Source organism: Castanea sativa, chromosome 3, assembly GCF_040712315.1.
Source record: "Castanea sativa cultivar Marrone di Chiusa Pesio chromosome 3, ASM4071231v1".
Classification (NCBI taxonomy): domain Eukaryota; kingdom Viridiplantae; phylum Streptophyta; class Magnoliopsida; order Fagales; family Fagaceae; genus Castanea; species Castanea sativa.
Genome location: NC_134015.1, coordinates 15,175,886 through 15,191,706, shown reverse-complemented (window position 1 = coordinate 15,191,706; position 15,821 = coordinate 15,175,886). Strand labels below are relative to the sequence as shown.

Below are 15,821 nucleotides of genomic sequence, written 5' to 3'. Positions count from 1 at the left end.
TACGCTCCGATCCACTCCGATACGCTCCGATCTAGTCACTCTGAGCACCAATCTGAGCTCCGATCCATTCCGATACGCACCGATCCAGTCGCTCCGAGCACCAATCCGAGTTCCGATCCACTCCAATACACTCCGATCCATTCGCTCCGAGCTCCGATCTACTCTCCCTAGCTCCAATCCGAGCTCTGATCTACTCTCCCTAGCTCTGATCCACTCCAATCCAAGCTCCGACCGCTCCGATCCACGCTCCGATCAAGCGCCGATCTATGTTTGTGTATTTATGTTTTTTTTTTTTGAGCAAGTGTCCGTGTTGATTTTCAGTGTGGATGTGTTTGTGTGTGGGTGTGTTTGTGTGCATATGAGGAAAAAGAAGAGGATGAGGAGTTAAGTTTTAACTGGGTTGGTTGAGCACGGAAAGGAGAGAGAAAAAAAGGAGCGAACGGAAATGATAAAATAATGGTATAAACGAGCTACAGTGACTGTGTTAATATACACGGTTATCGTAGCTCGGGGATGGGTTTACAAAATTTTAGACATTTTTAAACCCACTGATGTGGGTGTTTTTTTGCTCAAAATGTGTAAAATTGGTAGTTATGTTTATTTTAGAAGTTTTTACATGAGCTGATGTGGATGCTCTAAGCTCTATTTTCTAAAAAAAAATACATAAATAAACTACTACTCTTAACTTTCTAAGCACCACCATTTTGACCCGAATATAAAATGCAATTTCTTAGAAGTTTCAACAACCAAAAAATAATTCTTCGAGCTTTTCAAGCGCCATAGATTGCGGCTTTTCACGTGGCAATATCTTAGAAGTTCTGTGTGAAGTCAAAAACAGTTCTTTGAACTTTGCGCAAAATGAAATGCATCTATGTATACAATTTTACTGTACAGATCAGATAGAGAAGGTGGGGATTCAGATCCTCTAGATTTCTTAGGGTACTCTACCAAGTAGATTTTATTAAATCTTAGCCGTTCTTAAATGATTTAATAGTCTAGATTCTGCCATGTCAGCATTCTATTAACAATAATCTTAATTGTTTTGTTTACAACATTATTTTATTATTTTAAGAATATTATTAGTGGAATGCTAACATGGCAGAATTTAAACCATTAAATCATTAAAGAGTGGTTAGGATTTAATGAAATCTACTGGTAGAGTACCCTAGGAAATCTAGAGGATCTGAATCCGAAGGTGGGTCGTCACATGGGGCAAAACTTGAAAAGTTGTTCTTAGCTGAAGCTGAGAGTAGTTGAGGCTTGAGACCTGTGATTTATTTGTGCTTGTTGAGATTGTTTGTCCTGGGTTTGTGTTTGCTGATCTTTGTGTCTTGGGTATCTTGTTATTTTTTTGGTTGTTTGTACTCGGTACGTGCTTGAAGATTCAACTCTGTTTTATGAGAAAACACGTTTGTTCTTGATTTTTACAAAATCATAATTTGTTGATCTTGATTTCACTCTTTTTTTCAATGAATTTTTATTTTTAATGGTAAAAGTGATGAGGTGGATAGTAAATGTCTAACAAATTGAGTAAAGAAATGTTAAAGTGACCCTTATCACATATGGATAAAATATAATTAACCCTTTTCAAGGTTTGATGCATGTGAATACTCATCAAGAGATGGAATTCATTATCTTGAGGTTTGTAAAACATTAAAACAAAGACATTCAATGAATCTAAGCACACAAAAGTACAACTCTCCACAAAAAAACCAGAAGTCAATAAAAGCAATATTTTTCTCTTTTTTTATTTTTTTTTATTTTTTATTTTTTTTGAGAATCCACATCATAAGACTTTTATTCATCTAAGGGTATGGAAATCAGCTTGAAGTACATCTGCAATCTCTGGTAGTACATCTTCCATCCATACTTGTAATGAAGAAAAAGAAATTGTCAGCCTCTCAAGCGAGTGAGCCAGGGTGGTCGATACCGTACCGGTACCGGTACCGGCCGTACCAGTCAGTGCACTGGTACCGGTACACTTCTATTTTGTACCGAAAAAAATACCGGCCGTACCGGCCAATTTCGGGCAATACCGGTCGGTACCGAGCGTACCGGCTAGTACAGAGAGAAAAAAAAAAAAAAAACCTTTTTTTTTTTTTTTTAGTTTTGTAATTTTTGAATTTTTGTAAGGGCATAATGGTAACTTATTTACATTAACTTATTAGTATTATTTGTTTTCTTAGTATGCAATGAACAACTAAGCTTTTTATTTTTTATATTGTGTTTTTTTTTTTTCCTTTTAGTTGATACTAAAGTCTAAAATTATGAATAATTTGTTCTGAATTGAGGTAATGTTTTATAATAAACTTTTATATTTACTATAATATAAGTGAAATATTATATGCTTATAAACATAGTTCTAGAGATTTTGGTGTGTGTATATATATATATAATAGCGGTAAACCCGAAACAGTACACCGGTATTGATCAGTATCCGAAATATATCGTACCGGTGGCCAAACCAGTATAGCCTCCGGTACGGTATTGACTTCCTTGGAGTGAGCTACAGTATTACAATGCCTCCTTACATGAGAAAAAGAAATAATGGAGAACTGAGAGGCTAAGTACTGTATATCATTGATAATGTGACCAAAAGGTGCAAGACTATGAGAGCCTAACTTTAGAGCATTAATGAGGATGAGTGACTCACCCTCCAACACCCCCTTATTGAGGCCGGTTTCTAACGCCAACTCCATAGCACGCCGAGCTGCCAAGGCCTCAACTTCAATAGCTGTATTAGGCAGTGGGATTCGCTGCGCCAAAGAGACCATCACCTGCCCCTCGTTGTCTCTAATTACCACCCCTATTCCTGCCTGGTTTTTAGCTTTGAAAATTACCCCATCAAAGTTAATCTTGTATTGTTGGTGCGCTGGGGGCTGCCACTGAGTTTGAGGATTTCCCACAGATGTCGTTGCTGTAGAATTATGCAGCAAAAAATCGTGTAACCTGCTGCGAGCTTGCTGCACCAAGGTTGTGAGACTTTCGCCTTTTTCCCCTACCCTCATATCATTCCTTCTCTTCCATATAGCCCATACAACCATAGTAAACAGGTTTGAGTCCCTGTTCTTCGCCAAAATGCACCCCATGAGATCAATGAAGCTCGTCATTTGCCGTAGAGTGGGCTGGTTCCATGCTTGTCTCGAAAGCCAAATTTCCTCCAATTTCGGGCGGAGGTAAAGAGCATGGAGTGTATCCTCTTGCTGCATTTTACATTGATCACAGCAGTCATTAGTTAACACTTTTCTTTTGACTAAGTTCTGCTTCGTGGGGAGTGAGTTTTTTGCAGCTCGCTAGACTAAATTCTTCACTTTGCTTGGCACATTGAGACTCCATGTCCCTTTCCACAATGGCTTGAGCATAAAAGGTTCAGACTGACCCGGTTGTTGGTTCTAAAACTCCTTCTGCAGAAAACAATATCCTGTCTTTACCGTGTATGCCCCATTTGCACTGTGAGGCCAAATTAATTCATCTGGCTGATCAGTAAGGCAGAGGGGGATACTCTTTACTATTGTTGCCTCAAAATCCAGCAAGGTTTCATCAATCAAGTCCGCCTTCCAACATCTTCGATCTTCATCAATCAAGCTTTGGATTTTTGCTTCAGCCAACCCTTTTCCTTGTGGAGTTAAAACAAGAGGTAAATGTTTGTGTGGCAGCCACCTATCCCCCCAAATATGAACTTACTTCCCATCTCCAATTCTCTAAATTGCTCCACGTTTAATCACATCTCTCCCTTTTATAATGCTCTTCCATGCATAGGATGCTGGACTTGGACAAGTGGCTTCCATGATTGAACAATTTGGAAAAAACTTCGCTTTAAAAATCTGGTATAACAGTGTGGATTTATCATGTAAAAGTCTCCAAGTTTGTTTAGCGAGCAAAGCGTCATTGAAACAGGCCAAATCGTTGAAACCCATCCCTCCTTGATCCTTTGGCTTACATAGCTCTTCCCATCTTACCCAATGGACCTTTCTACTCTCTCCTCGCTGCCCCCAAAAGAATCTTCGAATTAGAGCTTCAATGTCATGGCAAAGAGTAACCGGTAGTTTGAAACATGACATAGTATAGGTGGGTAGTGCTTGAGTCACTGCTTTAATTAAAATTTCTCTCCCCGCTTGTGATAGAAGCTTGCCTTCCCACCCTTGAAGCTTTTTCCAGACTCTTTGCTTAATGTTGTCAAAGCTATCCTTCTTTTTTCGCCCTATGAAACTTGGTAACCCCAAGTACTTCTCATATTGTTTGACCACAGGTACTCCAAGGGCCTTTTGAATTGAAGCCTGCATTTGATAGGAAGTGGACTTACTAAAAAATAGAGTAGTTTTATCTCTATTTATTTGTTGCCCGAATGCTTGCGCATAAATGGCTAGGATCTCCAACAGCTTCTCACACTCATTAATTTTTGCCCTGCAAAAAATAAGGTTGTCATCTGCAAAGAAGGTGTGTTAGCTTTGGTGCACTTCTACAAATAGAGACCCCCCTTATATCTCCATTCTCTTCTGCTTTTCTCAACAATCCATGGAAACCTTCCGTGCATAATAAGAATAAGTAAGGGGACAAAGGATCTCCTTGGCGCAGCCCCCTCGAGAGTGTGATGTGACCGTGTGGCTCCCCATTAATCAAAACAGAATAGGTAGCTTTTGAAATACATTGCATCATCAGATTTACCCAAGTGTCTCCAAAACCCATCTTCTTCATCAAATTCTCCATATACAACCACTTCACCCTATCATATGTCTTGCTCATGCCTAATTTAAGAGCCATATACCCCGTCTCTCCCGAACTATGGTTTCTCATATAATGGAGGGTTTCAAAGGCCACCATAATATTGTCAAAAATCAATTTATCCTTCACAAAGGCACTTTGTTGTTCCGACACTAAGAGGTGTAGAATTTTCTTTAGCCTGTTAGCCAACACTTTTGAAAAAATTCTATACAAAACATTGCTGAGACTTATAGGGCGATATTGTGAAATATATTCAGGACTATGAGCTTTAGGGATTAAAGTTATAAATGAATGACACAAAGATGGAGGAAGATTACCCGAATTTAGGAAATAAAGGATGTCATCAACCACATCATTGCCCACCAAGGACCAATAATGTTGGTAAAAAATGGGTGGCATTCCATTGGGTCTGGGTGATTTTAGAGGAGCCATCTGCTTCAGAGCTGACTCTACTTCATCTGCTTTAAACTCAGCCATCAAGTCATTATTCATCTCATCTGTGACAACCCGAGGTATTTGTGCCAAAATCTCATCAAAATTCTCTGGGTTTTGGGATGTGAAAAGGGCCTGATAAAACTCCAACACAATGTCCTCCACTCGGCTAGGATCAGTGCACCATTGGCCATCATTATTATACAACCCCTTAATGTAGTTTCTCCTTCTTCGTTGTGAGGCTTTGCTATGAAAAAACCTCGTATTCCTATCCCCATCTTTTAGCCATTGCACCTTTGCCCGTTGCCCCCACATCTTTGCTTCTTTATCAAGGAGTAGATTTATTTCTTTCTCCAACTTCTTCATCAATATCACTGAACCTCCACTACATGCCACCCTTTCGACCTAGGCTAGTTTTTTCCTCTTCTGTTCCAGCTCCCTTCTCACATTTTGGAAACATTCCTTACTCCATTTGTTCAGGCGTTGCCCACAATTATCAACTTTTCTTATCACCTTTTCACCTCTCGGATCAGCCACTTCTTTCTGCCATATCGCTTCAATTGTAGCCCCACATCCCGGTCCACTCATCCACATTTGCTCAAAACGAAAAGGCCTCTATTGCTTGCAACCCATCCCATCTAGATTAATTAACAAAGGCTTATGATCAGAAGTGGTAACATCAAGATGATGGACTTGTGTATTCGGAAACATAGAAAACCACTCATTGGTTGCCACAGCTCTATCCAGCCTCTCCCATACTGTGAAGTTATCGTAATGCTTGTGCCAAGTGAATTTTGATTCCACAAACCCAAGATCCATAAATCCACATTCATCCAATATATCTCGAAACGCTTGCATCTGATTATGGGGCCGGGTTCTACCACCCAATTTCTCCGATTGCTTTGTAACTTCATTAAAATCTCCCGCACATAACCAAGGTGCATGGCTTCTTGTTTTCAAATTTCTCAAACGCGCCCAAGCTTCATGTCTAAGTTGTGTATTCGGTTCTCCATAAAAACCTGTGAATCTCCACTCCCCTTCCTTATTTTTGCAAATTGTGGCATCAATATGATTCTTGGAGAAAGTCTCTATTTTTAAATCAACCTCCTCTTTCCAATACATCACTAAATCCCCTGATTTATTTCTCCTAGGTGTAATAAATCTATGCTTAAACTTCAAACGATCTTGAATTAAAATTAGCCTAGCTTCATCCGTCCATGTCTCGGCTATAAACACGACGGAGGGATCTTTTGCCCACACTAATTCTGCAAGCTGATTCTCTGTATGTTGGTTCCCAAGCCCCCGACAGTTCCAACATAAAAGTTATAAGTTATAACAATGAAGGAAAATAGATACAAATTTTAGTTCTCCTAATAAAGAAAAACAAGTTATACCATTAAATTATAAAACTTTGACAAATATGCAAGTGCTTTGATGCCTGCAAATATAGTCCAAAAAAACATTTGCTTTAACTTATAATTAAAGTAACAGATTAAAAAAAATACAATTTATTAAGGTGATAATAATTTATAATTAAAGTAACATCATTTTTATATACATTAATCATTTATATCTCATTTATTATATATTAGTCAAAATAAATTATGTCAATAATTATGAAGAATTATGCCACTAGATTTATTACCACAACAAAAAGACACTCACTTGCTTTTGTCGTTCCGAATTGCCTAATCAAGAAAAATATTCACTACGGTTGCATGTTAAAAAGTTCTATTTAGTCACTTAATCAATGTGGGAATCTGTCCATAATAATTTTTTTTCTTCCTTTTTTGAAATCTGATCCATCTTTTACTTTAATCAATATAGGCTTGAATCAAACATCCAAGTTAGTTTTGTAAGATTAGATTCAAACAACCTACCATCAACGCACCAGTGGTCTAGTGGTAGAATAGTACCCTGCCACGGTACAGACCCGGGTTCGATTCCCGGCTGGTGCATTTCTTCTATTTTTTCACTTCTATTGTTGGGAGAACTTAAACACCTTCCAAAATTTTCCACTTCTTTTTTTGAGAGAAATTAAACAATAGTATTATTAATTGCCTACACTTTTTTTTTTTTTTTTTTTCAAGTTGATGACCTTTCAAATTTATCAAATTTCCAAACATAGACGCTGATACCCCCCCCCCCCCCAAAAAAAAAAAAACACCATTTTTTGAATTGTTGGGAGAAATTAAACAATATTATTAATTTCTTACCTTTTTTTTTTTTAATTGACAACTTTCCAGATTTATCCAATTTCTTACTAATTTTTTTTATTTTTTATATTGCCTACTTTTTTTTGGTTGAAATTGATGACCTTCCATCCAATTTCCAAACGGAGACACTCATACCCACAAAAACAGAAACAAAAACAAAAAAACCTCCATTTTGATTTGAAAAAGTCCAAGACCACAAGTTATTACACAGTTTTTTTGTCACTATGATGTGGCAGATTAAACAATAGTATTATTAATTGCCTACTTTTTCTTTTTCTTTTTTTTAAATTGATGACCTTCCAAATTTATACAATTTCCAATCCCAGAGGCCCATACCCCCAAAGAAAAGCGAAAAAAACAAAAGACGTCCAATTTTATTTGAAAAAGTGTAAGACCACAAATTTTTTGTCAGCGTATGACTGATTAAAAAAAAAAAAAAAATAGTGGTCCATATGAAAGTGATGGTTAATCATTCAAATTTAAATAATAATATTACTAATTTCTTACTCTTTTTTTTAATTTATAAATTGATAACTTTTCAAATTTATTCAATTTCCAAACTCAAATGCCTGTACACCCAAAAAAAGACCTCCATTTTGATTTGAAAAAGTCCATCAACACATAATTTTTCATAACTTTTTGCTATAATTATGAGATGACAGAGTATAATTGTTGAAGAAAAAATTGTGAGTCCTAACCCACCCACAGTTTACCACGCCAAAAATGTGACAAAAAAATTGTAAAATAATTTTTGTTCCTAAAACTATATTTTAGTAAGGAAAATGTTAACGAATGCTCTTAAGACAATGATTAATAATCTATTTAAAAAAAAGTTTTATGTGAAAAGAAAAAAAAAATAATATTTTGATAACTTTTTCCATTTCTCATGAACTTTCCTAAAATAAATTGTTAACTTCTCATAAAAGTAGAATTAAAACTTTCCATGTCTCTAACTATTTCTCTAATGCTTAAACAATTCACACGTTGCGATGCCGACTATATCCTAACGGGTCCAGTCGCCACTGGACCCAAGCCGGACCTTTCTCTAAGTCCGGTTAAGCATAACCTTTTTAGGAAAATAGAAAGTGACATAATCAATGACGGAAGAGATGAGTGGGAAATTATTCTGGGAACTGAAAGTTCATGTCAGAGGGTACCATTCTTATCACACATTAATTATTCACATTATCCGAAAGAAATAGGAACACTAATCAATGACATAATCAATGATGAAACAAAGGTTGAAAATTCGAATAACGTCGGCTCATATTTGGTAGTATTTTGATTCGATACTATAAATATGTGTAGTGGCTGCCACTGACAGTAGTTATCACTTATTCTCACTTCAACTCCAAATCCTAGGTACATGTCTTTACTAAAATTTTAAAACTAAACTGGTCTTTACTTTTTTTCTTTTTCTTTTTTGGCAATGATATTATTACCTCCACTGCTCTATAGGTCCGTTGAGATAAAATTTATTGCTGAAAATTAAAAACTGAAAACATTGTAGTAAAATAATTTTTAAATATGTAAATAGTAATACGAGACCCATTTTTAATAAAAAATTACTAAAAAAATAAGTGCACATACAGTGAGCGCACTGCACGCTTGTCCCACACAGCAGCGAGTTAAAAAAAAAAAAAAAAAAAAAAAAAGAAAAGGGGCAAAACGCGGACGCAGCAATAAGCTGCATCCAAACGCCCTCATATATCTGATGTTGTTGATAAATGAACAGGGAAATCCTAAGACATTGGAAAATCTTCAAAAGAAAAACACAGAATTTGGAAGATGGCAGAAGGGAACGAAGTCCAAATTCCAAAGGTGAAACTGGGAAAACAAGGCTTTGAGGTAAAAAACCCAATCCCATTTCAATTTTATTATTATTATTATTATTATTATTATTATTTTTTACTTCAAGAAACTTCCACTTTGTATATGTTCAACTCACATTTCTTTGAAAACCCATCTGCATAATATGGTCTATTTCGAGATTTTAAGGTTACATTAACCCATCTACATAATAGCTTCTCGGAATATTTGATGGAAGCTTATCCAGTACCCTCAATGATAATCTTTTATTTTCTGTAATAGAAATGCTCTTGAATGATGAAGCAAATATGTAATGTAAACTTACAAGATAGCTCATTTAATTTCCATGAAATGCACCAATTTGCATGTCTATATGTCCTGATGATGGTTTTGAATCCTAAGCCGTATCTTTTGAGGAGACATGAATCTCCTCAATACTCATTAACTACTAGTTTGTGTCCGAAATCATACATATTTGAAGGAAGGAAGATTAGAAGAAAATTAAAACTGATTTTGGGAGTTTCCAAGTTACCTTTATGTGATCAGAAGCTTCTAGGTGTTAGTAGTATTATTATGAAAATAATACTCTTGCAGATTGTACGGTATATGTACAGTTTATTTTTGTAAAAATATGATGGGGTCCTGGGGACCAAGTTAACTGAATGCTAGTTAGAGACTCAGACCAAAAAGGTCATGGCCAATGTCTAAAGTTCCCACTTCTTCAAAGTCTAAGAGAGGTGATTGGTACACAGTCTTACCCTCCCACCACCACCCCCCCCCCCCCCCCACCCCCAAAACTATTTTTTTTTTTTTTTCTCGAGAGGTTTGTAGAGAAGTGTTCCATTGTAGCTGTCTTGAGATGTGGCTTGCTTGCTGCAATAATGATGTCTTCTAAAGACATTTGGCACCCTTCAATAAGTGAAAATGATAAGATACACTTTTATTTACAACAAATTTTACAATTGTTGAGTTGGTCGACTCTAATTGATGGAGGAAAATTTGTGGGTCTATGAATGATAGCCGTGTCCACCACTCACAGCTGACCAACTCAGCAATTGTAAAATTTGTTGTGGAAAAAAAAAGTTGTGTCAATAGTATTACTGTTCAATAAGAACTTCCTACAACAGCAAGAATTGCGTCATCCCTAAGAAACACAATTCTATATTCAAAGCATGAGCTTGGATCAACCTCAGAGAAGAGGAATGATTTAATAAGAGCTAATCTTTAAGCTTTGGCCTAGTGAGAAACTATTTGTGCCAGAAAGTTTAAGTGGGAATGACAAAACAAGAGTTTAGAGCAATTTGATTATACTTATAATTGAATTGTTTTTTGAGATTATGATGCCCTTGAAACTCTGTCATGGCACCACAGCAGCCATCTAATTGCCTCATAACCAAGTCAACATGATAAATTTAACAGATTGAGGTGATTGGGAAACTTTTACTAGAAAGTCTGACTCCAAAAAGATATATTTTTTTTTCTTGTGAAGACGAGATTTGTGACAAATGCCATCTCTTAAATAGTTACTATTCTCTTGCCTAGTATACTAAGAACCTATTTTTGGTAATCGTCTATGCTATATAATTGACTACTGTCGTGGTGAGATGCTGGAACGAACAAACTCCTGGTCTTTCATCTTTTTGATTTTCAGCATGTAATATTTGTATGTATTAAAGTCCATCAATCTTGTGTGTTTCATATGTTGTCATGTGGGAGGCTTCAGAGATTAAAATTGATAGAAGGGATAGAAAGTAGAAACTTTAGACCTTAATAGTTCTGTTTCTTTCTTACATCAAGAGTCTCAACATAAGGCTGGACCTGCATAAATAATCTATAACCTTGAAATCTTGCAATTAGTCTTTCCCAATGTTCAAGATGCATAGGTTCTAAGGCTTTAAGGAAATTTTTTTCCTACTAAAGTAGTTTGCTGCGCTCTATTTTCTTTCTATTGCATGTTTTGTCAACTTTTTGTTTCTCATTTCTTTGAAATTCTAAACTCTCTCTCACCTTTTTTTTTTTCAGGTCTCAAAGTTGGGGTTTGGATGTATGTCCCTGACTGGAGCCTACAATTCTCCCATCCCTGAGGAGGACGGGATCTCGATAATAAAGTACGCTTTCAGTAATGGTATCACTTTCTTTGATACATCTGACGCTTATGGACCCCATTCTAATGAAATTCTGCTTGGAAAGGTAAATGGCACTAATTTTTACTCTTGGCACTAAATGTTTTTGTTCCTATCTGGTAGTAAGTCTTAAGATGATTGAAGATGTGGAAATTTCTTTGTGATACTATCTTCTATATGTTTTGTTGTTAGTGAATTGATTAATAATGAGGACCATGTTAAAACTCTGTGCTATTACCTGAAAGAAGTTTATATCTTTCAGGCCTTGAAGCAGTTGCCAAGAGAGAAAATTCAGATAGCCACCAAATTTGGCATTGAAAAAGTAGGATTTCCTCACATGCAAGTGAATGGTAGCCCTGAGTATGTTCGCTCATGCTGTGAGGCTAGCTTGAAGCGTCTTGATGTGCAATACATTGATCTGTATTATCAGCATCGGGTAGACACAAAAGTACCCATAGAAGACACTGTAAGTGATTCTCTTGCTCTTCCACTAGATGCCTACAAAATTCTTGCTTGTTCATAATTTGAAATTATCAAATTCTCTGCATTCATTATTTCATTGTAGATGGTGAGATCCAGGTGGTAAATTTGATTTGATACATATTTTTGGAATGTAGGTTGGTGAACTTAAGAAACTGGTAAATGAGGGAAAAGTCAAGTATATTGGTCTATCTGAAGCCAGCCCTGATACAATAAGGAGGGCACATGCTGTGCATCCCATCACAGCTGTACAAATGGAGTGGTCTATCTGGACTCGTGATATTGAGGACGAGATAATTCCACTGTGCAGGTTTATTCAGTTCACACTTCACAAATGATATTTTTATTAATTTTGGTCTCATGAGTGCTTCCATGTTTACACCACTGACATGTTCTTCCTTTCTTGATTTGAAAATTTAAAATTTAGAGCTTCTTGTTCATTGCCCAGCTGTACAAATGCTTTTGTTCATGTAGGGAACTTGGCATTGGAATAGTTCCATACAGTCCTCTTGGCCGTGGTTTTTTTGCTGGCAAAGGAGTTGTGGAAAATTTGGATGCAAATAGCTCCTTGGTACATATTTCACCAATGTTTTTTTCTCATTTATGCATTGACTGTCAAATTGCCTGCAATCTTTGATCAATGCATACTTCAAGTTTATTGAATAAAAAAGGAGGCAGTTGGGTGGCGGGTAACTTAACGACACCCCTAATGTTTGGGAGCAAATTAGAACTTCTAGTAAACTTCAGGAGCCAAAATAGTTATATTCCCTTCATTTTTTCTATAAGTAAATCAATTTTATTGATGAAAAGCTATACAAGTACAGAAGAAACCTGGGGTATTTTGCCAGTACATCTAACAATTCCCCTTGAAAAGTCAAAAGTACAATGAATCTATGAAATCATATAGAGTAGAATTTATCAAGACTTTTAACTTTATCATGTCTGTAGATAACTCCTGTGCCTCAAACGTCCTCCTTTTCCTCTCCTTCCATACTTGCCACATTACACATTATGGAACTATATTCTACGCTATATTTCTTAAAGAGTGGGACCTTAGCCACTGTTTATTCAGTTGGCTTTAAAAGAATTATACATTGTAACATCTAATATGTATATTTTTTTCTTATAGCAATCTCCAGTGAAGAATTTTCACGTAAATGCAGCATTTATTTTATTTTAAAGTTATCATAATTGCTCTTTTTTTGGAAATATTATGTTTTTCAGCTTAAGACTAGCTATGATCTATCGTATTGAGTTTTGAGCTATTAAGAATCAACATGATAATAAAATAAATTTAACAAAAATAAGAATGTTATAGATAAGTTGGGAAAAAAAAAGTGTACAAAATGAAGATATTTCTTTAAAGATTGGTGGCTCCTATTGATGCAAAGATAAGAAAGAGTTGCTTAAGACAGTTTGGTCATTTACAAAAGAAAGTGATTAATACACCAATGAGAAGGAATGATTTAATTCAAGCCAAGAGAACAAAAAGAAATAGAAGAAGACCTTAAAAAACATAAATAAAAGTAGTAAGAAAAGATATTAACTATGTAGGTGATAGGGTATGATTTTGTAAGGATAGAATGGCATAGAAGAATATATATGGCTAAGAATACACACGGTTGACCAAGTTCTTTAACATAGGACGAATGCAGAATGGATGCAGCAAAACAATTGAAGAACCAAAAAAATAAAAGGATAGCTATCCTATGAGTAAAGTACTAATAATGAAACTTACTAATAAGACTTAAAATAAAATCCAATTGACCAATAAATTAAATAAGAATATAAAATTTTCTTCACACTCCCCGCATTATTTTTTGGTTGAGAATTTATAGCCGACTCCAAAGTTTTGGGATTGAGACTTTGTTGTTAAACTTCATAACCATCTTATATAAAGGATATCAAGAATTTGGCATTTCCCCTTAACAGTAGTAATAGTAACAATAAAAAAAAATGTTTAAATGAAACTGACATCCAGCTCTTCTTCTTTCTTTTTTTTTTTTTTTTCTTGTTAGGCGTTGCACCCTCGTTTCCAAGGAGAAAATTTGGACAAGAACAAGACCATTTATAGTCGCATAGAAAACCTTGCTAGAAAGCACCAATGCTCTCCTGCTCAGCTAGCACTTGCATGGGTTTTCAAACAGGGACAAGACGTTGCACCCATACCTGGTAATTGGCTTTCATTTTTTTTTTTTTTTTTTGTCATGATTAATTACATTAATGAAAAAAATGTGCTCTGTATTTAAGTTTTCAAAAACAGACGAGGAAAAGTGGCTGAAGATTTTATTCATTGTTATTTATACCATTATCTTTTGTGTGCTTCAAATTGAGTTAGCTTGACTCCAAGTCTGTAATGCACTTCCCCTTTTAAGCTGCAACAAGTAGAATTAAGATCACCTGCATCTTATAGAAGACAAAGTTGACATACAAGTCAAGGAAAAATATCACAAGTATCACTATTGAAGTTCCATAAGGTTTTCCTACCTCAAGTTTTAAACTATATAAATGGATAACAACCCACTTCATGGCTGGAGATTACGTAAATATTGCCTGCTATAGTGCCATAACAGCCTCAGAAAAAAAAATCAGAGATTATAATTTACAGTTAGAATATTTATAAACATAGTGTTAGGTTGTGGTCATAACTAAAAAAAGATTTTATTATGGGTTCATGTTTATGATCACAATGTCTTGAAGGCATCATTGGCCATACAGGCTAGTTTTTAGCTTTTTGAATGAGTGGTAGTATGGTTTGAGGAATAAAAATTAATATCATGAGTCAACCATGTGTAATTTCTAAAATATATTAGCAGATCCGCTAAATATATTGGGAGCTGTGTTTAGAAAAATCTGACAGCATTGATCAAGGTTTAGTTGAGCTGGTCAGAAAAACCTATTGGCATTTGATTTACTTTTCATTGGAAGTGTTACATGAATGAAGATGATGAAGTAGAGTGGAATTTTATGTTCAGTAAACCCTTTGGTACCTCCCACAGGCAGAAAATTTTGAGTTTTATTCTATTTATTTTGCAGCAAAAATTTATAATCAAGAAGAGAGGATTGATAGTTCCATGGATATTTTAAGGACGATTGTAAATGTTAATGTATATAATTTCGAGTGTATATGTCTTCTTTTCTTTTTCAGCAAGAAAGTTCACTAATATGCTCATTTTCAATTATATTTATTTAGTATAAACACTAACCGTTGCTTTTTGACTCAGATCCCTTTTGAATTGTTTGTGAAATTTTATTATCCAATTTGCCAAATCTCTTATGCCTCCTACATTTTAAAAAGGAGGCAAGTTGAGACTTTCAAGTTTCACCTGCTATTTCCCATGTTCATTTGGCTTGAACTTTTACAGGGACAAGTAAGATCAAGAACCTGGAAAACAATATCGGCTCCTTGAACGTGAAACTTACGGAAGAAGACCTGAAGGAGATATCGGATGCTGTACCAATCAAAGACGTGGCAGGTGGAAGAAGCTATCAAAACATGGATCATTTTCAATGGAAGTTCGCTAACACTCCTCCTAAAAATTAATTATCTCCATTTACCCTTTTATGGAGATTGTCCATTTCACTTGGATAATGCTATGTTTTTGTGAAGCGAATGGCTAGATTTATGTTAATAACTAGCTATGTATTCACTCAGCAGATTAGGAACACTATTATGTCTTTCTCAAAAAGGAAAAAGAAAAAAGAACACTATTATGTAAACTTTTTGAGAATAATACCAACGTGGTTGCTTTATGTCACGCTTACATGTTAGACCATATTCTTTAGGAGTGGTTACAAATAAATTTTGAAGTTTAGGACTTACAAATTAAACATTTTAATTTTGCTAGTTTCAAATTGAGTCCAAAAGTTTTAAAATTATATCAATTTAAACCTTGAACTCTTTAGGTTTGAGTAGGGGGTTTAAATTAATACGGTATTAAAAGTGCAGGGTTAAATTTGAAACTAATGAAAGTAAAAGGTTTAAATTGTAACTGTCTTAAATTTTAGGATGAAATTTTAAACTTCCCTTAAAGTATAG

General features: G+C 35.3%; 2 protein-coding genes and 1 non-coding gene across 3 annotated transcripts; 2 read left to right on the top strand and 1 right to left on the bottom strand.

The window, feature by feature from the left end:
* Positions 1 to 5,769: 5,769 nt before the first annotated feature.
* LOC142628569 (uncharacterized) lies at positions 5,770 to 6,276 on the bottom strand. Its single transcript, XM_075802640.1, has one exon. It carries the CDS (start codon positions 6,274 to 6,276, stop codon positions 5,770 to 5,772), a length of 507 nt encoding a protein of 168 aa, XP_075658755.1.
* Positions 6,277 to 7,041: 765 nt separating this feature from the next.
* On the top strand, positions 7,042 to 7,112 carry TRNAG-GCC (transfer RNA glycine (anticodon GCC)). Its single transcript has one exon. It is a non-coding gene; the product is annotated as a tRNA-Gly (tRNA).
* A 1,360-nt stretch (positions 7,113 to 8,472) lies between these two features.
* Positions 8,473 to 15,540, top strand: LOC142629380 (putative aldo-keto reductase 1). Its single transcript, XM_075803358.1, has 8 exons — positions 8,473 to 8,732; positions 9,106 to 9,218; positions 11,202 to 11,369; positions 11,565 to 11,768; positions 11,920 to 12,092; positions 12,257 to 12,353; positions 13,801 to 13,954; positions 15,148 to 15,540. Exons 2-8 carry the CDS (start codon positions 9,159 to 9,161, stop codon positions 15,324 to 15,326), a joined length of 1,035 nt encoding a protein of 344 aa, XP_075659473.1. The 5' UTR covers positions 8,473 to 8,732; positions 9,106 to 9,158; the 3' UTR covers positions 15,327 to 15,540.
* Positions 15,541 to 15,821: the final 281 nt, after the last annotated feature.

Coding starts and splice junctions, on each gene's coding strand:
- LOC142628569 (XM_075802640.1), bottom strand. CDS start 6,276: ATGTATTGGAAAGAGGAGGTTGATTTAAAAATAGAGACTTTCTCCAAG.
- LOC142629380 (XM_075803358.1), top strand. CDS start 9,159: ATGGCAGAAGGGAACGAAGTCCAAATTCCAAAGGTGAAACTGGGAAAA. Junction 9,219..11,201: donor TGGGAAAACAAGGCTTTGAG/GTAAAAAACCCA, acceptor TTTTTTTTTCAG/GTCTCAAAGTTGGGGTTTGG. Junction 13,955..15,147: donor AGACGTTGCACCCATACCTG/GTAATTGGCTTT, acceptor GAACTTTTACAG/GGACAAGTAAGATCAAGAAC.